This window comes from Pan troglodytes, chromosome 9, assembly GCF_028858775.2.
Source record: "Pan troglodytes isolate AG18354 chromosome 9, NHGRI_mPanTro3-v2.0_pri, whole genome shotgun sequence".
Classification (NCBI taxonomy): Eukaryota; Metazoa; Chordata; class Mammalia; order Primates; family Hominidae; genus Pan; species Pan troglodytes.
Genome location: NC_072407.2, coordinates 69,532,979 through 69,556,317, shown reverse-complemented (window position 1 = coordinate 69,556,317; position 23,339 = coordinate 69,532,979). Strand labels below are relative to the sequence as shown.

Here is a 23,339-nt window from a genome sequence, read left to right as displayed (position 1 = left end):
TTAGATTCCTCTGCAATGCACAAATATGCATACACTTTTTCTTACATTAATGGGATGGTACTATACATACTGTTACATGTCCTACCTTTTTATTCAACATATATCAAGAATACAACTTTCCAATTTTAGAAATGTTAAGGATATCTTGGTCGGGCGCAGTGGCTCACGCCTGTAATCCCAGCACTTTGGGAGGCCAAGGCAGGTGGATCGCAAGGTCAGGAGTTCAAGACCAGCCTGGCCAACATGGTGAAACCCCGTCTCTACTAAAAATACAAAAATTAGCTGGGGTGGTGGTGCGTGCCTGTAGACCCAGTTACTCAGAGGCTGAGGCAGGAGAATCACTTGAACCCAGGAGGTGGAGGCTGCAGTGAGCCGAGATGGCGCCATTGCACCCCAGCCTAGGTGACAGAGCAAGACTCTGTCTCAAAAACAAAACAAAACAAAACAAAAAAAGCAGCCGGGTGCAGTGTCACGCCTGTAATTCCAGCACTTTGGGAGGCGGAGGCGGGTGGATCATCTGAGGTCAGGAGTTCAAGACCAGCCTGAACAACATGAAGAAGCCCAGTCTCTACTAAAAATACAAAATTAGCCAGGGTGGTGGTGCATGCCTGTAATCCCAGCTACTCGGGAGGCTGAGGCAGGAGAATTGCTTGAACCTGGGAGGTGGAGGTTGTGGTGAGCCGAGACTGCGCCATTGCACTCCAGCCTGGGCAAAAACAGTGAAACTCAGTCTCAAAAAAAAAAAAAAAAAATTTCTCATAGTAGGAAAACCCCATTCTACCTATGTACACTTTCAAGAGTCAACATTACCCACAAACCCTCCCAAACAGAACCTCATACACACGCTGATAGCTTTACCGGTTTACCGGTAAGGCAATACTTTACTTTCTTTTTTCTTTTTTTTTTTATTGAGATGGAGTCTTGCTCTGTCACCCAGGCTGGAGTGCAGTGGTGCCATCTGGGCTCACTGCAAGCTCCGCCTCCCGGGTTCACGCCATTCTCCTGCCTCAGCCTCCCAAGTAGCTGGGACTACAGGCGCCCGCCAAGACACCTGGCTAATTTTTGTTATTTTTTCTAGAGACGGGGTTTCACCATGTTAGCCAGGATGGTCTTGATCTCCTGACCTCATGATCCGCCCGCCTCAGCTTCCCAAAGTGCTGGGACTACAGGCATGAGCCACCATGCCCGGCCTACTTTCTTTTTGAGACAAGGTCTCACTCTTTTGCCCAGACTGGAGTGCAGTGGTGAGATCACAGCTCAGTGAAGCCTCAACTTGCCCAGCTCAAGTGATCCTCCCACTTCAGCCTTCCACGTAGCTGGGATCACAAACACACACCACCACACCTGGATAATTTTGTATTTTTGTGGAGGTGAGGTTTCGCCACGTTGCCCAGGCTGGTCTCAAGCGATCTGCCTGCGTCTGCCGCCTAAAGCACTAGGACAAGAGGTGTGAGCCACTGGGCTCAGCCCAAGTCAGTACTTTTTAATGTCCTATTTTTTCACTTAATCCTCTTCCAACTCTATATTCTATGACTTGTTCTTCAACGCCGTAGAACCTAAAAAAAGCCCTTTTATCACAGCACTGAAATGCACTATTTTTCCTTGGAATATTATGAATATCTCATCTACCACTTTTCCCCTCATCTCTTCTACTAATTATTTCTGAAAGCCAGATAGGTTACAACAGCAAACAATTCCTTTCTCTGCAGGAAGGGTAAACTGTACTAGCTTTGTCCCCCACTGAAGTATAGCCATCAGTGCTATAAGCACCAAGTTTTCTAGCACTTCAAAGTCCCCAGCTGTGCAGTGATTCAGCACCTACCCAATCTAATGCTTTTTTCTTTTGAGTGATGCTTAGATTCTCAAGGTATTCAAGCTCTAAGCTTGCTATATCTTTTCTGAGATTTAGCATAACTGATCAAATATAGGAATAATTAATCTATTTGATCTTAAGTGAAATTACACCTGCAGAGCTGGAATCTAAATCTGTTGTCTTCTGACGTCAGCTACATTTTGACTGTGGTTTTGGGTAAACGAGAAGCTGTGGACAAGTCTCTGGAGGGAGAATTCAAACACTGTCGGCCTGTGTAGTCATCTCACTGGCTACTTGTTCCTCATGCTCTGGCCTCTGCCACTATATCTTAGCCAGTGATGGCAGTCATGTTTTTCAGTGGTCCCTGATAAACACAAGCAAGCTATCTCCGGACACTTTTCATAATGCTAAGCCTCCTCTTTAGATGTCTCTTCTTAACTCCCCTCTCTTCTTGCTGACTCTGCTTAATATTTAACCCAAATCTTTCTACTTTTTCCTTTGGTATACCATTGTACCACCCTTTCACCTCAAATCTCCTTATTTAGCTACTTTAGTTAAACTACTCCAATGGATTTGTTGTTGTTGTTGTTGAGACAGGGTTTCACTTCCATCACCCAGGCTGGAGTGCAATGGCGCAATCTTGGCTCACTGCAACCTTCGCCTCCCAGGTTCAAGGGATTCTCCTGCCTCAGCCTCCTGAGTAGCTGGGACTACAGGAGAGCGTCACTATGCCCAGCTAATTAATATATATATATATGGTTTTTTTTTTTTTGTAGAGATGGCGTTTCAACATGTTGGCCAGGATGGTCTCAAATTCCTGGGCTCAAGCGATCTGCCTACCTCAGCCCCCCAAAGTGCTGAGATTACAGGCGTGAGCTACCATGCTCAGCCTCCAATAGTTTAAGGGAGTTTGTGTATTACTACCACACTTGACCTTGTATAATTGATTAGTGGATTATTATATGGCTTTTTACAACTGAATTCAATGGAGTCAAAATCTATCTATAGACATTCCCTAGGGCTGAAAATACTTTTTAAAAAATCATGAATCAGAAACACAGATACCCAGGCCAATGGAATGTTTTGACATCCCCTAGGGCTGAAAAGACACTTTTAAAAATCATGAATTAGAAATACAGATACCCAGGCCAAAAGAATGTTATGAGGTGTAACCTTAGAATTCTTTTTTCTTAGGGTCCCTGAGACAATTATATAAGTTAAAAGTCTCAAAGGTCACAATTTAGGCCGGGCGTGGTGGCTCACGCCTGTAATCCCAGCATTTTGGGAGGCTGAGCTGAGTGGATCACCTGAGCTCAGGAGTTCGAGATTAGCCTGACCAACATGGTGAAACCCCATCTCTACTAATAAAAATTAGCTGAGCGTGGTGGCATGCTCCTGTAGTCCCAGCTACTCAGGAGGCTGAGGCAGGAGAATTGCTTGAACCCAGGAGGTGGATGCTGCAGTGAGCCGAGATCGCGACACTGCACTCCAGTCTGGGCAACAAGAGCAAAACTCTGTCTCCAAAAAAAAAAGAAAGTCACAATTTAAAGTTTCCCACATACATCCACAATGGAATATAAGTCTTACCACAATAGAAATGAAAAATCTGAATGTCCTTTGTTCATTTAAAGGGTATGAAGTGAAAGTCTGGGAAAGTATGGCTAAATTTGTTTTGTTGCACACATGAATCATTATAGAAGTAGGACCACACCTACCTGGAACTTTGTCATTTCCTCCCATAAACATAAATAAAACCTACGATGATATCAACTGCCTCTTCTTATAGCAAACATTATAAAACCAAACTATAACACCAACTATCTAGTTTCTATCACTACTAAAAAGGACCAACTTCACCAGGTTTTTGCCCCTTTTAAGCCTCTGTTATTTTTTACCTTTTCACTGACGCATAAACAATATAAGATCTAATTAAAATGTCGATTTTAAAAAGAATAAAAGATGAAGTCCTATCCTAGTCTTTGGAATTCTCTCCTAAGGTGGCCAGGAGAAGCTGAGGAGCACCTCATCTGGTTATGTGGTGGCCACAGAAAACCTGAATGAGGAATCAAGGATGGAAAAGACTTACTATGAGATATTTAGTCCATTTTCACTGAGGTCACAAAATTATTCCCTATAAGTATTTTTTTTTTTTTTTTTTTGAGACTGAGTTTCGCACTTGTTGCCCAGGCTGGAGTGCAATGATGTGATCTTGGCTCACTGCAACCTCTACCTCCCGAGTTGAAGAGATTCTGCCTCAGCCTCCCCAGTAGGTGGGATTACAGGCGCCCGCCACCATGCCCAGCTTATTTTTTTTTTTTTTGAGATGGAGTCTCACTCTGTCGGCTCACTGCAACCTCCACCCCAACTGGGTTCAAGCGACTCTCCTGCCTCAGCCTCCCAAGTAGCTGGGATTACAGGTGTCTGCCACCACGCCTGGCTAATTGTTGTATTTTTAGTAGAGACGGGGTTTTACCATCTTGGCCAGGCTGATCTTGAACTCCTGACCTCGTGATCTACCTGCCTCGGCCTCCCAAAGTGCTGGGATTACAGGCATGAGACATCGCACTGAGCCTTTTTTTGTATTTTTAGTAGAGATGGGGTTTCACCATGTTGGCCAGGCTGGTCTCGAACTCCTGACCTCAGGTGATCCTCCCACCTTGGCCTCTCAAAGTGCTAGGATTACAGGTGTGAGCCACTGTGCCTGGCCCCCCTAAGTTTATAAAATGGCTTAAAAGTAGCTTAAAATAATCTATGTGAGGTTTTCAAAATAACATTACAACTTGTAGATTAGCTTTCTAATATACATATCCATTGTTCCAAACACTGATTTAAAAATAAAATTGCTATTTCCAGCTTTACAATTCTTGGTCTTCACATTAATTGTTACTTAGGAGGAAAGACTTAAAATAATTTCCTCCAGTTTAGATAGCTCAAGGTTGGGTGTGGAGGCTCATGCCCGTAATCCCAGCACTTTGGGAGGCTGAGGCAGGCAGATCACCTGAGGTCAAGAGTTTGAGACCAGCCTGGCCAACATGGTGAAACCCCATCTCTATCAAAAATATAAAAAAATTAGCCAGGCGTGGTGGCACGTGTCTGTAATCTCAGCTACTCAGGAGGCTGAGGCACGAGAACTGCTTGAACCCGGGAGGTGGAGGTTGCAGTGAGCCGAGATCTTGCCATTGCACTCCAACCTGAGCGACAGAGTGAGACTCCGTCTCAAATAAATAAATTAATTAATTAAAATTAAAAAAAAAAAAAAAGCTCAAGTCTGGATTCCTTAAGAAAAATATACAATATGAAGGGGAGCTGGAGGAGGGATAGCATTAGGAGAAATACCTAACGTAAATGACCAGTCAATGGGTGCAGCAAACTGACATGGCACATGTATGTCTATGTAATAAACCTGCACGTTGTGCACATGTACCCTAGAACTTAAAGTATAATTAAAAAATAAATAAATATAAAACTTGATAAAGCAATGGGATGAATTATTTTAAAATGACGCTTTTCCCAATGTATTTAAGTCTTGATGCTAGATAAATTTGAATCTAAAGAGGCTAAAGCTACTCAACGTTAACCCAGCATAGAACAATTTCATTTCTCTCAATCTGCTTAGGATGAGACTCCTATCAGTCACTTTTGTCCTGCGTTTTATCTTAAGGTAACTTAAGTTTAATGTAACATTTCTTATATAAATATTTTCTTTGGGTCACTTTATTTTTGGGGTCAGCCTGAAACCTATGTTTAAGACTAAATTTATAAGTCTTCAATGAACACATAAATGTTAGTATTTTCAAAACAGGGACATAACCTCATTCTAGTAATGAAAACACTGAGCAGCAATAACAAACACACATGCATATTAACTTCTCTCTGACTGAACCAGAGATCACCCAAAATTCCTATATTTTCTCCCTCTGAATCTGGAAGCTGACTGCCATAGCCGGATCAGTAGCTGTCATGTAACACATCAAACCCTTACCTTTACATCAGCAATGAGAGCATCTTCATCTTCTATCCCTGTGGGGACACATTTCTTGTGCAGTGGCAGAGACTCCAACTTATCTACAAGGCAGCGAAGGCCTTCAAGCTCAAAATGGGTCAGATGCACTTGCCTGTCCTTTCGGGGAGCACACTGGGGATCCCACACTTGTCCATTGTGGGAGCCCCGGCTACAGTCAGAAGATGAGTCCCCAGCCAAAGTTTTCTTCAGACTTGGAAGACTTCGGCAGGTTTTGCCCAGTCCATCATAATCCAGGTTGACTCCATTCGCTACAGGGCTAGTGAGGACAGAACGCCTGCTGCTCAAGCGTCGGGGTTCTCGATCCACTGCTTCCTCATCCCCATTCCCAGACTCCAACCCATTTAACTCCAAATCTACCAATATGAAGAAAAAATGCAGTAAGAACATTTCACTCTGCCATGTGATCAGCAAGAGAAATAGGTGGCATGATAGGGGCCTTGAGGCTATAAATGACAAAATTACCACATTTAAAAAAATGGTCTATCTTTATTCCAACCCATTTGTCCACTGTTCAAAATCACAGTTAACAGGTAGAAACAGGATCCTGACCTAGGAGGACATCTAGGTAATAGTCAATTGGATTTTTTAAAGTTTGGGTAGGACCTAGTCTTTGAACTGTGTACTAGAAATCAGTTACTTATCAAAGTGGTTGTAAAGTCAGTTTCAAGTTAAAGCTTGAATCTGGGATTATTATTTCATTACCTTTTAAAAGAGAAGACACTAAGAAGCATGTATGTTTAAAAAATAGTTTTAGCCTGGGCAACATAGTGAGACCCCATCTCTACATTAAAAAAATTAGCTGGGTATAGTGATGCATGACTGTGGTCCCAGATACTAGGGAGGGTGAGGTGGGAAGACTGCTTGAGCCTGGGAGGTTGAGGCTGCAGTGAGCTGTGATCATATTACTGCACTCCAGTCTAGGCAAGAGAGTGAGACCCTGTCTCAAAAAAAAAAAACCAAAAAAAAACCAAAAAACTTTTTTTTTTGTTTGAAGTTTTGGTCTTAAAATCAAGCTTTGGAGTTGAAATCCTAACAACATAAGTAACAAAACAAAGTGACTATTTTTGAAAAGGAAGATTTTGATAGTCAAAACACAGTGATAATGTTCACCAGTCTTTTCTTTTATAATTTAGAAAATGCAAGAAGGTGCAAAGCAGTAAATAAGTCATCCCTTATCCCTCCATCCTACGATAACAACTGAACAGTACAATATACTTTCTTTCCATGCTTTAACAGATGTGTATGATTATTATGTGGGTTTTTTTTTTTTATGTTGTGGTTTGTTTGTTTTGAGACAGGGTCTCACTCTTTTGCCCAGGCTGGAGTGCAGTGATGCAATCATGGCTCACTGCAGCCTCAACCTCCTGGGCTCAAGCAATCCTCCCACAATAGCCTCCCAAACAGCTGGGACCAGAGGCATGTGCCACAACACTCAGCTAATTTTAAAAATTTTTGTAGACAGGGTCTGGTCATGTTGCCCAGGCTGGTCTCAACCTCTTGGACTTAGGTGTGCCTTCCACCTTGGTTTCCTAAAGTACTGAGATCACAGGCATGAGCCACCATGCCTGGTCTATATGTGTTTTGTTGGTTACTTTCTGAGATGGGGGTGTCACTATGTTGCCTAAGCTGGTCTTGAACTCTTGGACTCAAGTGGTCCTCCTGCCTTAGCCTCCCAACTAGCTGGGACTACAGGTGCTCATCACAGTGCCTAGCTCTATTAGATGTATTTTTTTTTTTTTTGAGACAGAGTCTCGCTCTGTCACCCAGGCTGGAGTGCAGTGGTGCCATCTCAGCTCACTGCAAGCTCCACCTTCTGGGTTCACGCCATTCTCCTGCCTCAGCCTCCCAAATAGCTGGGACTACAGGTGCCCGCCACCATGTCTAGCTAATTTTTTGTATTTTTAGTAGAGACGGGGTTTCACCATGTTAGCCAGGATGGTCTCGATCTCCTGACCTCGTGATTGGCCCTCCTCGGCCTCCCAAAGTGCTGGGATTACAGGCGTGAGCCACCACACCCGGCCTAGATGTATTTTTTTTTTTTTTTGAGACGGAGTCTCACTCTGTCGCCCAAGCTGGAGTGCAGTGGCGTGATCTCGGCTCACTGCAACCTCCACCTCCCGGGTTCAAGTGATTCTCCTGCCGCAGCCTCCCGAGTACCTGGGACTACAGGTGCGCAACACCACGCCTGGCTAATTTCTGTATTTTTTAGTAGAGACAGGGTTTCACCATATTGGCCTGGCTGGTCTCGAACTCCTGACCTCATGATCCGCCCGCCTCGGCCTCCCAAAGTGCTGGGATTACAGGTGTGAGCCACCGCGCCCGGCCCATTTTTTATTTTCAACTGAGAATATAAACTATGAGTAAAATTATGCAGTAAAAGTAAAATGCTAAAGCAAAAAGTATCTTGCTTGGATTAAAGATTCCATAAGAACATGTGATCCCAGGATATTATGGTGTTGAGTCCTCACCAGTTTCAGACATATAAGAGTCTAAAAATGTATACTGAAACTACACTGTCATCTAATTAAAATATTTCTCTGATAGATGTTGGGGAAACTTGAAAGCACAGAGATAAAGAGCATAAACTGCAGAGTCTGACCAACCTGCTTTAAGCTGTGAAGCTGAACCAAGCTGGTCAGACTCTAAAAGCTGTGGCTTTGTCACTTATTAACTTTAAGATCATGGACAAGTTTTTAAATATCCTTGAACCTTAATGTTCCCATTTGTAAAATGAGGATAATAATACCTATCTCTCAGGTAATAATAAGGATTTCATAAATGTAAATTGCTTAGTATAGTGCCTAGAATACAACAGGTTATTCTGATGATGTATTCCTAGTTTTTATTGTGCCAAAGACCATTCTTTATACAATAAAACGCATTAGACAACCGGGCCAGGAGTGGTAGCTCACACCTGTAATTCCAATTTGGGAGGTGGAGGCAGGAGGACAGCTTGAAGCCAGGAGTTTAAGACCGGCCTGGGCAACAGAGCAAGACCTCATCTCTACAGAAAGTAAGAATTAGCTGGGCATAGTGGTGTGTGCTTGTAATCCTAGCTACTCAGGAGGGGGATTGCTTGAGCCCAGGAGTTTGAGGTTACAGTGAGCTATGATCACGCCACTGCAATTCAACTTGGACGACAGGGCAAGGCCCTGTCTCTAAAACAAAAACAAAAAGCATATTAGACAACTGATCATCTTTCTTTCTTTCTTTTTTTTTTTTTCGCAACAGGGTTTCACTCTGTCGCCCAGGCTAGAATGCAGTGGCATGATCTTCGGCTCACTGCAGCCTCAACCTCCTGGGTTCCAGTGATCTTCCCACCTCAGCCTCCTGAGCAGCTGGGACTCGAGCCACCATGCCTACCCAATTTTCTGTAGTTTCTGTAGAGATGGGTTTTCGCCATGTTTCCCAGGCTGGTCTTGAACTCCTGGGCTCAAGCCATTCGCCCACCTTGGCCTCCCAAAGTGCTAGGATTACAGGCGTGAACCAGCGTGTCTGGCTTGATCATCCTTCTTGAGGAGCTAAGTAATAGCAACTCAGACAAAGATCAGATCCAGAGTATTTCATTTGGCCATTAACTCACATCTGGGTAGGTAACTGGTATTCAATTCCAGTGATGAATTTGGTACTTCCAAGTAGATGAATTAAAAAACCAAGAACATATTGAGTGACAGCCTACTGAGTATTTCGGGCCTCACCCTCAGTCCTAAGCGGTGTCTTCAAAGCTCCTATAGGCAGAATACTTACCCATGCTGAGGGACTCTTTCTGAAATTCCTTGGTTAGGTGGGAACGGTTGGTTATGCAGTACACATAGCGCTCCAACACATACCAACACATCTCATAGTAGAATGGATAGCGAAACTTATTTGGAACCTACAGAGGAATACAATAGAGAAAAGATGACGATTTTCAAGGAAAGAGAGTACAACAAATGGAATTACTGTAATCATTAACCCAGGAAATACTCTCACCAGTCAACCTGCAAACCCAGCTTGGCATCTGAAGCAAAAACTTAAGCAGAACCATCAACTTAGAAAACGTTGGTCTTGAGAAACAATCACTGAAGATAAAGGGTACTTGGGAGGCCCAGACGGGTGGATCACTTGAGGTCAGGAGTTCGCGACCAGCCTGACCAACATGGTGAAACCCTGCCTCTACTAAAAATACAAAAATTAGCCAGGTGTGGTGGTGCACACCTTATAATCCCAGCTACTCGGGAGGCTGAGGAATGAGAATCACTTGATCCTGGGAGGCGGAGGTTGCAGTGAACTGAGATCACGCCTCTGCACTCCAGTCTGGGCTACAGAGTGAGACTCCGTCTCAACAACAACAACAAAAAAAGGTACTTGAGGAAGACCATTTAGAACCACCAAGAAGCTGTCTTGGTTGAGTGGGAAAGCATCAAAACAATGAAAGTTTCGGTTCTGGGACAGAGTAAAATGTAAGAGTAAGACACAAAATACTTGAGAAAAAGGCATGCAAAGTACTCTTGCTTTACTATATTTGCCCCTGAATCAGAAGGCCATGGAACAAAGAATCTCATGGAAAAACAGGACATGAGATGAAGTGACATGTTCATATTAGGCTATTACAAATACTAAAGTTTGACTAGAGACTCACTCTCAGACCGTGTCTAGTCTAGGGGCACCAGGTTGGGTATTTTCTCCACTATCGATGCTCAGCTTGCCTGCCTCATACTTTGTAGTCTGCCAAAATGGTATGTCCACAAACCAGATTAATGTTCCATATGACTTAATCAATCACTGTCTTTATTTTCTTTCCATTCTTCCCAAAAGAGCATTTTCATTATTATTTCAGCTGGATACTAATTTTAAAAGGTACTCTTTAGATATATCACAGTCCAGGAAAGGACAAATCAGCACAGATTAATCAGTGAGGAAGACCAATGATGGGGACTATCCTAAATATATTTTGTTGCCTTTTTTAAAAACCATTTTTTTTAACTTTTAGAGACAGGGTCTTGCTCTTTCACCCAGGCTATCATCCTCCCACCAAAGCCTCCCCAGTAGCTGAGATTACAAGTGTATGCCACCACACCTGGCTAATTTATTAACCCATTTCCCTTTTAGAAAATAAAAGAGCAGCTCACGGCCAGCGCTCATTTAATTTTACATAAACATGCTCTTTGATGCTGAAGGAAATCTGATTGATTTTCGTTTGTTTTTTGAGACGGAGTCTTGCTCTGTTGCCCGGGCTGGAGTGCAGTGGCGCGATCTCGGCTCACTGCAAGCTCTGCCTCCTGGGTTCACACCATTCTCCTGCCTCAGCCTCCTGAGTAGCTGGGACTACAAGCGCCCGCCACCACGCCCGGCTAATTTTTTGTATTTTTAGTAGAGACGGGGTTGCACCATGTTAGCCAGGATGGTCTCGATCTCCTGACCTTGTGATCTGCCCACCTTGGCCTCCCAAAGTTCTGGGATTACAGGCGTGAGCCACTGCGCCCGGCTGGAAATCTGATTGATTTTCAAGGTGAACATAAAATATAAAAACTGTCCTTGGAGTTATTTCTAAACAAAACTAACAGCAGGATGGTCTGAATCATCAGGATTGTCTATTTCAGAAAAATCAGATCCATCAAATGAATCTCTGGCCAACAACTGTTCATGAATGATATATTATTATTTTTTTTTTTGAGATGGAATCTCGCTCTGTCACCAAGGCTAGTGTGCAGTGGTGGGATCTCGGCTCACTGCAACCTCCACCTCCTGCGTTCAAGCAATTCTCCTGCCTCAGCCTCCTGAGCAGCTGGGATTATAGGTGTGTGCCCCTACACCCAGCTAATTGTTATTTTAATTTTATTTATTTATTTATTTATTTTTACTCTTTTTTGACACAGTTTTGTTCTTGTTGCCCAGGCTGGACTGCAATGGTGCAATCTTGGTTCACTGCAACCTCCACTTCCTGGGTTCAAGCGATTCTCCTGCCTCAGCCTCCCAAGTAGCTGGGATTACAGGTGTGCATCACCATGACCAGCTAATTTTTATGTTTTTAGTAGAGACGGGGTTTCACCATCTTGGCCAGGCTGGTCTCGAACTCCTGACCTCAGGTGATCCACCCGCCTCAGCCTCCCAAAGTGCTGGGATTACAGGCATGAGCCACCGTGCCCAGCTATTTATTTATTTAGAGACAGAGTTTTGTGCTTATTGCCCAGGCTGGAGTCCAATGATGTGATCTCGGCTCACCGCAACCTGCGCCTCTGAGTTCAAGCGATTTTCCTGCCTCAGCCTCCCAAGTAGCTGGGATTACAGGCATGCGCCACCACACCTGGCTAATTTTGTATTTTTAGTAGAAACACGCTTTCTCCATGTTGGTCAGACTGGTTTCGAACTCCCAACGTCAGGTGATCCACCCACCTCGGCCTCCCAAAGTGCTGGGATTACAGGCGTGAGCCAGTGTGCCTGGCCAATTGTTGTATTTTTAGTAGAGACGGGGTTTCACCATGTTGGCCAGGTTGGTCTCGAACTCCTGAACTCCAGTGATTCGCCCGCCTCAGCCTCCCAAAGTGCTGGCATTACAGGCGTAAGCCACCACGCCTGCCCAAGAATGATGTTAACATCACGCATAGGAATGCTATGTTTTCTAGGATTTGACATTTTCAGCAATCAAGAATAACTATATTTTGTAAGTAGAAATACCACTACTAAAAACAGAATGCTATAAATAGAATGATATATTTTGTTTTCAAAGTCAGTATACTAGAGTGATGTGAAAATAATAAAAGCGAGATAGTTCATGGCAAAGTTATCTTGGGGTAAATGCTGCAGCCGCCGGGCGTGATGGCTCACACCTGTAATCCCAGCGCTTCGGGAGGCCAAGGCAAGTGGATCACCTGAGGTCAAGAGTTCGAGACCAGCCTGCTGAAACCCCGTCTCTACTAGAAATACAAAAATTAGTGTGGTGGCGCATACCTGTAATCCCAGCTACTCGGGACGCCGGGGCAGGAGAATTGTTTGAACCTGGGAGGTGGAGGTTGCAGTGAGCTGAGATCACACCACTGCACTCCAGCTTGGACAACAGCAGCGAAACTCTGTCTCCAAAAAAAAAAAAAAAAAAAAAAAAAAAAATGCTGCAGCTGCCAAGTGCCACCGGTGAGTATCATTGGGGAAAATGAGAAAGGGATTAATTTTGGCCGGACGTGATAGCTCAAGCCTGTAATCCCAGCACTTTGGGAGGCCGAGGTGGGTGGATCATGAGGTCAGGAGATCAAGGCCATCCTGGCTAACACAGTGAAACCCCATCTCTACTAAAAATACAAAAATTGGCCGGGCTTGGTGGCGGGTGCCTGTAGCCCCAGCTACTCGGGAGGCTGAGGCAGGAGAATGGTGTGAACCCAGGAGGCGGAGCTTGCAGAGTGAGCCGAGATCGCACCACTGCACTCCAGCCTGGGGGACAGAGCGAGACTCTGTCTCAAAAAAAAAAAAAAAAAAGAAAGGGGTTAATTTTTGGTACGGACAGGGTCTCACTATGTTGTCCAGGCTGGTCTTAAACTCCTGGGATTAAGTGATCCTTCACTTCAAACTCCCAAAAAGTACTTGGGATTATAGGCATGAACCACCATATCTGGCCATACAGCTTTCTTTTAGAGAGGCCATATTTCAAAAGGATAAGCCAAATGATATTGTTTTGAATATGCAGCTCCTGAGAATGTTCCCATCTCCTCCCATATTGTAGGGATGACTTCACCTACCCGTTTACAAACTCTGTATCAGGTAGTGTTCCTGAATCACGGAGAACTGGATAGGAGCCCCTTTTCAAAAACCTTCACCAGGCCACAGGGCATCACTGGGGAATAAGGAGATCACTCTCCCCATGGCAAGGCAGGAGAGAAGATGTACTTTTCATAGTTAGCCCCAATCAGTTTTCTAATGCATAGTAGCCAGACCCTGATTCTGGTTTCTTATGTGGCTAAAACTTTAACAACTAAAAGAATGACTCTCTTACACGGAAGTAAAATTAATTTATTTCTGACTAAGGGAGACAGAGGAGAGAGACAACAACCAATAGGTATTTGGTCCCTTAAAATTAAATATAATACACTATGCCTCTCCATTAGCCTTTTAAGTATAGCAACACTTTCTGGAAGGGTTTTTATTAGGAGTTCAGGACAACTCCAAATTCTAAAGCCCTTTGGAAATCGGTTGAAAGCTGAGTAATAATGACAGTTTAAAAAAAAGAAGAGTCTGGGCATAGTGGCTCACGCCCGTGGTCCCAAGGCTTTGGGGGCCTGAGGCTGGAGGACTGCTTGAGCCCAGGAGTTTGAGACGAGCCTGGGCAGCATAGTAAAACCTCATTTCTACAAAAAAATAAAAATAAAAAAACTAGCCAGGTGTGGTGGTGTGCGTCTGTGGTCCCAGCTACTCAGGAGGCTGAGGCAGAAGGATCACTTGAGCCTACGAGGTTGAGGCTGCAATGAGCTGAGATCATGCTACTGCACTCCAGCCTGGGTGACAGAGTGAGACCCTGTGTCAAAAATAAATAAATAAATAAATAAATAAGAAAGAAAAAAGGAAGAAAATATGAAATACAGGCATTAAAATTTTGAGTTTTTACTCGTAACTTATAAGACTGTATTAATTATAGCCAAGAGATACCACATACCCAACCTGACCCCATTGCTTTTTACTTATGCCGCATATCAATTTCTAAGACTGGGTTAGCATTTTTTGGAAATAATTTTTTTTTTTTTTTTTTTTAGATGGAGTTTCATTCTTGTCGCCCAGGCTGGAGTGCAATGGCACGATCTTGGCTCACTGCAACCTCCGCCTCCCAGGTTCAAGCGATTTTCCTGCCTCAGCCTCCTGAGTAGCTGGGATTACAGGCATGTGCCACCACACCTGGCTAATTTTGTATTTTTAGTAGAGACAGGGTTTCTTCATGTTGCTCAGGCTGGTCTCAACTTCCTGACCTCAGGTAATCTGCCTGCCTAGCCTCCCAAAGTGTTGGGATTACAGGTGTGAGCCACTGTGCCTGGCCTTTTTTTTTTTTTCCCTTATTTTTCTTCTCTTTACGTAGAAAACTCTTCATGCAGGGGATAAGGTGCTCACTTTATGTTACTGAATATATACTTTCCTTTTCTTCGCTGAAACTGAACCAGTGTATAAGACCCAGGTGTAAGAGTCATCTTTAACCATAAAAAGGGAACGCATTCTAAAAACCAATTTTCAGACTGAATCTTAGAATGGGTACATAATTACCTCTAAGAATGACAGAGTTAAACGGGAGTATTTTACTATGGAATTATACATTTTTTTTCTTTTGAAACATTTTCCCTATTTTAGAATATTTACCTATTTTAGAATAGACATCTTTTTTTTTTTTAATTAACAGACTGTGTCTCACTCTTCCACCCAGGCTGGAGTACAGTGGCACCAACATAGCTCACTGCAACCTGGAACTCCTAGGTTCAAGCAATCCTCTCACCTCAGCCTCCCCAGTAGCTAGCTAGGATTACAGGCATGCACCACCACACCCAGCTTTGTTGCCCAGGAGAGTCTCAAACTCCTTGCTTCACATAATCCTCCCACTTTGGGCTCTCAAAGGGTTGGAATTACAGGTATGAGCCCCTGTGCCTGAACTGTACTTTTGTTACTCTTAACAAATAAAAAGAAATGTACTTTTATAAAATGTGTTGAAGAAGCACTGGCTTCCTCTCTTAATTCTACTAGTAGGGCAATTCCTGTAACTCCAACAATAATATCAATGATGTGTATAGTGATACGTAACTCCTACACCAAAATAAATGTTGCAAAATAGGCACCATAATGGTTGACTATTATTGCAGTACATAGGTCAGTGACCATTCCTATAATATATAAAAGACCATTCATATAAAAGTTGTGAATTCTTCATTAATTGTTATTTAAAAATTTTTAATACTTTTAATTCTACCAAAAAGTTTCAAGAGCAGTAGCATTAATAGTTCTACACTCTTCTCTGCAATTCTCCAACTGTTAACATTTCTCCACATTTGCTGATCTCCATACTAGCTTAGTATTCTGCTCAGCTACTTGAGAGTAACTTACAAACATCACAACCCCCAAATATTCTAATTGCTGTTTAATCCCAGTATCATCTATACTTTCATATATGATTCAGCCCTTACCAATTAGAATTCTGCTAAAAAATAAGCTCTCATTCTCTAAGGTGGAGGCTAGCCAGCAAACAACACTTAGTGGATTTGGCCTGCTGCCTCTTTTTATGATTCCTGTGAACTAGGAGTGTTTTTTACCTTTTTTTTTTTTTTTTTCGGGTCAGACAGGTAATGTGCTGACGTATTAATAGTAACAAGGTTCAAGGGTGGCATCTTTCACATACGTGCATGAACACCTAATCATGATCATGAACTATAAAAGGATCGTTTTTTACATTTTTTAATGGTTGAAAAAAATTTAAGAGTATTCTGTGACATGTTAAAGTTATCTGAAATTCAACTTTCAGTGTCTATGAATAAAATTTTATATTATTTGAGCCACACTCATTTGTTTAAGTATTTCATGCTACAAGGTAGGGTTAAACAGTTACAACAGACACTTTATGACCCACGAAGCCTAAAATATTTACTATCTGGTCGTTTGCAGGAAAAGTTTGTCAACTCTTGCCTTAAGGTATCCATTGTATATAATAAATTAACTTTTTTCTATGCATCTAGAAAGGTATTAGCTGTGTATCATCCTAGAGAAAAATGAGAAAATAAGATACACAAATTATTTTATTTTGGGCTTAATTCTCTCTTGAAACCCCAGTTGAGAAAGACAGTATATACATTTATATAATTAAAGTAAGATGCTTTGAGTATAGTCATCAGTGTAGAAAAAGATACATGAATTTAAAGTTCTGAAATTTGGGTTGATAAGCCCCATTACACCAAATAATTCTGTGAGCATAAAAATGAAACACATGGCTCAAGAGATTACCAGAGGTAAATGTCTGGCCTTATAAAAATCCAAGATACTGCGGGATGCAGTAGCTCACACTTGTAATCCCAGCACTTTAGGAGGCCAAAGCGGGCAGATCACTTGAGCCCAGGAGTTCAAGACAAGCCTGGGCAACACAGCAAAAACCCATCTCCAAAAAATACAAAAAAATTAGCTGCATGTGGTGGCGTGTGCCTGTAGTCCCAGCTACCTGGGAGGCTGAGGTGGGAGGATCAACTGAGCCCAGGGAGGTTGAGGCTGCAGTGAGCCATGACTGTGACACTGCACACCAGCCTGGGCAACAGAGTGAGACTCTGTCCCAAATATTAAAAGAAAAAAATGTTACTTTTTCCCATTCACTATGCTGTTGGCTAAAAAATAAAATAAAATAAAATAAATTTTAAAAAAAAGGAAAGAAAAAGAAATCCAAGATACCAAAAACCTCACAGAATTGGAGTCCCTAAAACGGAGTATGTAAATCGTGTTAAAATTTTTATTTGGCCAGTCACAGTGGCTCACCTCCCAGCACTTTGGGAGGCTGAGGTGGGAGGACTGCTTGAACCAAGAGTTCTAGACCAGCCTGGGCAACGCAGTGAGACCAAGTCTCTACGAAAAAAATTAAAAATTAGTCAGATGTGGTGTGCACCCAGAGTCCCAGCTACTTGGGAGGCTGAGGCAGGAAGATGCTTGAGCCTGGGAGGTTGAGGCTGCAATCATCCATGATCACGCCACTGCACTCTAGCCTGGAAAACAGAACAAGGTTCTGTCTTAAAAAAAAAAAAAATTAAATTTAAAATTTTGTGTGTTCCCAAAATGTCAACACTGCATTTTAACTGAAAGAAAAATGGAAGTTTTGATAAACCATCAGTGAATCTCTTGTAACATCTATCATAACTGGAGTAAACCTCTTCACATGCAACTGTTATATAAGATTACTTACCCGTGTCCGATCTTCAATGTTGTATATTTTTAACTGCATAGGGATGTTGAAGCTATGCAAAAAATTGCCCCCAAACACTAATGTGTCTGTAGGAGTATACACAGCATGAATCCAGCCTAGGAGAAGGGGAACAGAGGGCAGTGGCTGAAAACACACATTACAGTAAGTCTCTCTCAGAGAACTAGTACAAGACCCCTAGATCACACTCTTCACTCTGATTCTGCTTCTTAGTGGTTTGTCAAGTTACTTAATCTCTCAAAGCCTCAATTTCCTCTATAAAACCAGGATAAATAATACCTCTTATGGTTGCTCATGAGCATTAAATGAGAAAATGCACATCAAATGCTTAGCACATAATAAACGTTTACTGGAGCACCAACTATAAACCAGGCTCTGTACAAGATAGTTTACAATTCAGGGGTGTCCAATCTTTTGGCTTCCCTGGGCCACACTGGAAGAAGAATTGCTTGGGCAACACATAAAATACGCTAACATGACCAGGCGCGGGGGCTCACGCCTATAATCCCAGCACTCTGGGAGGCTGAGGCGGGTGGATCACGAGGTCAGGAGTTCAAGACCAGCCTGGCCAACATGGTGAAACCCCGTCTCTAGTAAAAATACAAAAATTAGCTGGGCATGGTGGTGCACACCTGTAATCCCAGCTACTCGGGAGGCTGAGACAGGAGAATTGCTTGAACTGGGACCTGGGAGGTGGAGGTTGCAGTGAGCCAAGATCACGCTACTGCACTCCAGCCTGAGGCTACAGAGCAAGACTCCATCTCAAAATAAATAAATAAATAAATAAATAAAATAAAATATACTAATACTAATGACAGCTGACAAGCTTAAAAAATTGCAAAAAAAAAATCTCATAATGTTTTAAGAAGGCTTATGAATTTGTGTTAGGCCACATTCAAAGCCATCCTGGGCTGCATGAGGCCTGTGGCCTGCAGGTTGGATAAGCTTGGTTTACATGCGTTCTCATTTATATTCCTTATAACAAAATGAGACACAGATTTAAATATTTGCTCTAAGCGTAGTATCTAGCAGGTAAATGCATAGTCAGAATCCTAATAGAGGTCTGTGACTCTAAAATCTGTGATCTTTATAAGCACTTACTTTGATTTAATGACTTGATCAAAAACATCCCTGACTGAGCACTCCAGCCTTCACAGCCATTCCCTAGAATAGTAGGCAGTTCTTCAACATAGATTGTGTATCACCTGCAGAACAGGTCCTATCTATAGAGATTCTAAATTACTAGGGCTAATGCAGAGCCCAAACGTGTATATCTGAAAAGCCTCTGCTGGCAATTCTTATATACTTTATTGGAAAACCACTGCCTTTTCAAACTGAAAACAAAACAAACAAAACCTCAGCATCTATTCCATAATGACAGGAAGAAACACTGTTGTTTTCTGCAGACGCCCAGCATCATAACTATTCTTGGTGGTAATCCATCAATTTCTTTTTCATTAAGGAAAAAAATGGCTAAATTTTTTTGCTTACCTGAGGGAATGACGAAGGTATAGCCCTGCTTGAGCTCAATGCGCTGACAATCTGATACCCGGTCACCCAGAAAGATGTCTCCCTGTTTCCCTGACAGCAGCCAATTCTCGTACAGCTCCAGGTTGTGGGCTGTAGGGGGGATGAGCCAGAAGACCTGTGAGTTAAAAAACTTTAGTCTGTTAACAGCCATTGACATGACCCAGTCGTCTCCCTCAACTGATAAACAGGTACAAAATTAAGACCACCAGGTAGAAGAAAGGCAAGCAATTTTCCCAGCCTATAGAACTTGACTATTTGGTAAACCCTAGAAGGTCCAAGGCAGTAGATCTTTCTTATCCTTCACTTGATCCAACAGCATTAAGGCTTCCCTTGGGTTTGACTATACACCATCCAGGACTCGGAGAGAAGAGGGACATTCAGTTCATTACCTAGGCAGTCCCTTAAACACTCTGACTGTCTGGCTTCCAGAGTCCTAAGTAGTACAGTTAATTAGGCACAGTATCTTCAAGAGACTGGCTCAGGTTGTTTTGTCCAAGGTAGTAACTAAGATCAACAGGGCTTAAAGGGATCTGAAGCAAACAAAATGACTTTTGGATTTGGAGACATAGTTGTTCTGATTAAGACTTTTTTTTTTTTTTTTTTTTTTTTTTTTGACAGAGTTTCACTCTTGTAGTCCAGGCTGGAGTGCAGTGGCACAATCTTGGCTCACCGCAACCTCCACCTCCTGGGTTCAAGCGATTCTCCTGCCTCAGCCTCCAGAGTTGCTGGGACTACAGGCGTGCGCCACCACACCCAGCTAATTTTTGTATTTTTAGTAGAGACGGAGTTTCACCATACTGGCCAAGATGTTCTCGATCTCCTGACCTTATGATCCACCCACCTTGGCCTCCCAAAGTGCTGGATTACAGGCGTGAGCCACTGTGCCCGGACAAGACCTCATGTTTTTTTGTTGTTGTTTGTTTCTTTTTTGAGACAGAGTTTTGCTCTTGTTGCCCAGGCTAGAGTGCAATGGCGCGATCTCAGCTCACCGCAACCTCCACCTCGTGGGTTCAAGCGATTCTCCTGCCTCAGCCTCCCGAGTAGCTGGGATTATAGGCATGTACCACCACACCCAGCTAATTTTGTATTTTTAGTAGAGATGCACTTTCTCCATGTTGGTCAGGCTGGTCTTGAACTCCTGACCTCAGCTGATCCGCCCGCCTTGGCCTCCCAAAGTGCTGGGATTACAGGCGTGAGCCACCATGCCTGGCCAAGACCTCATGTTTTAAACAAGGCATTATCTATTCTCATTCTAGTTCCTACTTTTCTCTTACAAATGCATTCACTGCAAGTAAGAGAAAAAAGAGTAACAAGAGTATAATACTATAAACCTCGGGTATTAATTCTAGATTTCCATTCTCATATAGCATTCAGAAGCATTTTCACAAGCTGGAATATAACTGAATGAATAAAGATAATCCTTCAAAACCTGTTTACATCCTCAAAAAGGACTTAAAGGCTTCCTTTGGCCATATTTCAGACCAATGGCTACATAGAGGGAAAGTTGGTTTAGATCTTAATTTGCTGATTTCACAGTGAATCTATCCAAAATTCGTGTTCCCTTCCACTATTTATTATACTTCCAAGTACAGAAATTATCTTGTCCTTCTAAAATCACTTCTTTGGCTTCATTTGGAGAACTCTGATTCAGGAATCTAGAAACAGGACTATTGAGATTTACTAAGTGCTGTGCCAATGGTGTAATGATAGTGAACTAGATGAATACTAATTTCTACTGAACACTAGCCAAGAAGGTGAACTTAATCTATAATTCTTTCCAGATACGAATGGGGACAATTCCCTAACAGATTCATTTCCAGGGTATATTAAGTATACATGAACTGAAGCAAAGTCATACAACCAACTTCAGATTCCAACCCCTATCACAACTATGACCATACCTTTCCCCCTTGATGGATGTGATACCAAACAGAGGTACCACCAAAGTCCACATGGAAGTCAGTATAGCAGCCTCGAACACTCATTAGACAGTACCTGACCCAAAAAAAGCAGCAGCATTAGTGTACTGATGGAAAAAAGTACATCTGCCCCACCAAAATGCCATACTCTCCTCTTATATACTCCCTTTATCTTCCACTTAATCAAGTTCCAGAAGGAGAAAAAGTAATGCATTTTCAAGTCATCACATTATCAGAAAAAGGTTTTTTTTTTTCTACCGTATTGACTAAAATGTCAGTTTTTTTTCCTTTAACCATGTGGTTGTGTGCTATGGTATGCTCACATACACTCTTCCTTGTGGAACTGTAAAGTCTCATCTTTAAATAATTCATCTTTTTAATCATTCAAGACACAGAGCAAAGCTCGTAAGGGAGAAGCCAATCCTTGCTATTGCTTTGGTCTCCCACAGCACACGGAGGAAGATGCAGGGCGCATCACTTACTTCTGCACTTTAGGGTACTGCATCTCCAAGATGGCATTTGTTGATTCAGTCTGGCTTTCCTTCAAGTGCCTTGGCCACATGTTGTCTACCCAGTCAATGAAATCCACCTTTAAATAGAAGGAGGAAACACTTGGGCTCCAAGGGAAAGGTTGGGGTCAAAGATAATTTTAAAGTCAAGAAAAGCAGAATTTCTTAAAATACACAACAAAAAACTATAATTTAATTATAAGCAAATTAAAAAAATCTGTTGGCGAATCTTAGGATTACTAGGCAACCATGTTAGAAATAATTGTTATATGAGAATAAAGATTAATCATTCCATCAAATGATAATAGTAAAGACAGCACTAGTCAAAATGGAATCATTAATTATGCAATAGTGTATAACTATGAACTCTCTTCTATGTCACTACTTATATAATTTGTTTTATTTTTTAATCCAATAAAAGGTGTTGTCTGGAAGGTATCTATAAACTCAGCAAAATATATACCATTGTTAGAACAGTTAAGATGCCAAAAGTTAGCCCAAAAAAAGAAAAAAATCCAGTATAGATTTATAGCCTTGCATTGACAATGTGCTATAGAAACTACCAGCTTAGGAATAAGAAGCTCCAGGTCTGTCATGTCTTTTCAAGACTATATGAGGCCCTCGAACTCATCTATAAAACTAAGATAGACCAGGCACAGTGGCTCACACCTGCAATCCCAGAGCTTTGGAAGGCCAAGGTGGGAAGATCACTTGAACCCAGGAGTTTAAGACCAGCCTGGGCAACACAGTGAGAACCCATCTCTTCAAAATAAAAAAATAGTTGGGATCAGTGGCTCACACCTGTAATCCCCAACACTTTGGGAGGCCAAGGCAGGCGGATCACCTGAGGTCGGAAGTTCAAGACCAGCCTGACCAACATGGAGAAATCCCGTCTCTACTAAAAATACAAAATTAGGCCCAGTGTGGTGGCTCACGCCTGTAATCCCAGCACTTTGGGAGGCCGAGGCAGGTGGGTCACGAGGTCAGGAGATCGAGACCATCCTGGCTAACACGGTGAAACCCCATCTCTACTAAAAATACAAAAAATTAGCCAGGTGTGGTGGCGGGCGCCCGTAGTCCCAGCTACTCAGGAGGCTGAGGCAGGAGAATGGCGTGAACCCGGGAGGCGGAGCTTGCAGTGAGCTGAGATCACGCCACTGCACTCCAGCCTGGGTAACAGAGCAAGACTCCGTCTCAAAAAAAAAAAAAAAAAAAAAAATTAGCTGCGCATGGTGGCACATGCCTGTAATCCCAGCTACCTGGGAGGCTGAGGCAGGAGAATCGCTTGAACCTAGGAGGTGGAGGTTCTGGTGAGCCGAGATGGTGCCATTGCACTCCAGCCTGGGAAACAAGAGCGAAACGCCATCTCAAAAAATAAATAAAATAAAATAAAATAAACAGCCAGGCATTGTGGCATGTGCCTATAGTCCTAGCTACTTGTGAAGCTAAGATGAGAGGTTTGCTTAAACCCAGGAGTTTGAGGCTGCAGTAAGCTACGATCACCACTGCACTCCAGCTTGGGCAACAGGGCAAGACTGTCTCAATAAAAAACCCAAAAACACAAAAAAACTAAGATAACTACTTCAAAGATATGTTGTAAGGATTAAATGTAAACACTTTTAAAATTCTGAAATAATGTGAGAATACAGAA

General features: G+C 42.6%; 1 protein-coding gene and 1 non-coding gene across 6 annotated transcripts in view; both read right to left on the bottom strand.

Moving 5' to 3' along the window:
• KDM2A (lysine demethylase 2A) overlaps positions 1–23,339 on the bottom strand; it is a 144,678-nt gene that overhangs the window by 21,636 nt on the left and 99,703 nt on the right. For 4 of the 5 annotated variants that reach the window (XM_063783124.1, XM_001172828.6, XM_016946467.3 and 1 more), the window contains 6 exons: positions 21,662–21,768; positions 21,162–21,255; positions 19,222–19,375; positions 17,713–17,828; positions 9,585–9,711; positions 5,796–6,190 (listed from right to left, as the gene is read on the bottom strand). In XM_063783124.1, coding sequence (XP_063639194.1) covers positions 5,796–6,190; positions 9,585–9,711; positions 17,713–17,828; positions 19,222–19,375; positions 21,162–21,255; positions 21,662–21,768 — 993 coding nt within the window. The remainder of the gene's footprint in view (positions 1–5,795; positions 6,191–9,584; positions 9,712–17,712; positions 17,829–19,221; positions 19,376–21,161; positions 21,256–21,661; positions 21,769–23,339) is intronic. The other variant, XM_009423552.4, reaches the window with a different exon arrangement.
• Positions 16,108–16,214, bottom strand: LOC112204932 (small nucleolar RNA U13). The gene has a single exon (XR_002938674.1). It is a non-coding gene; the product is annotated as a small nucleolar RNA U13 (small nucleolar RNA).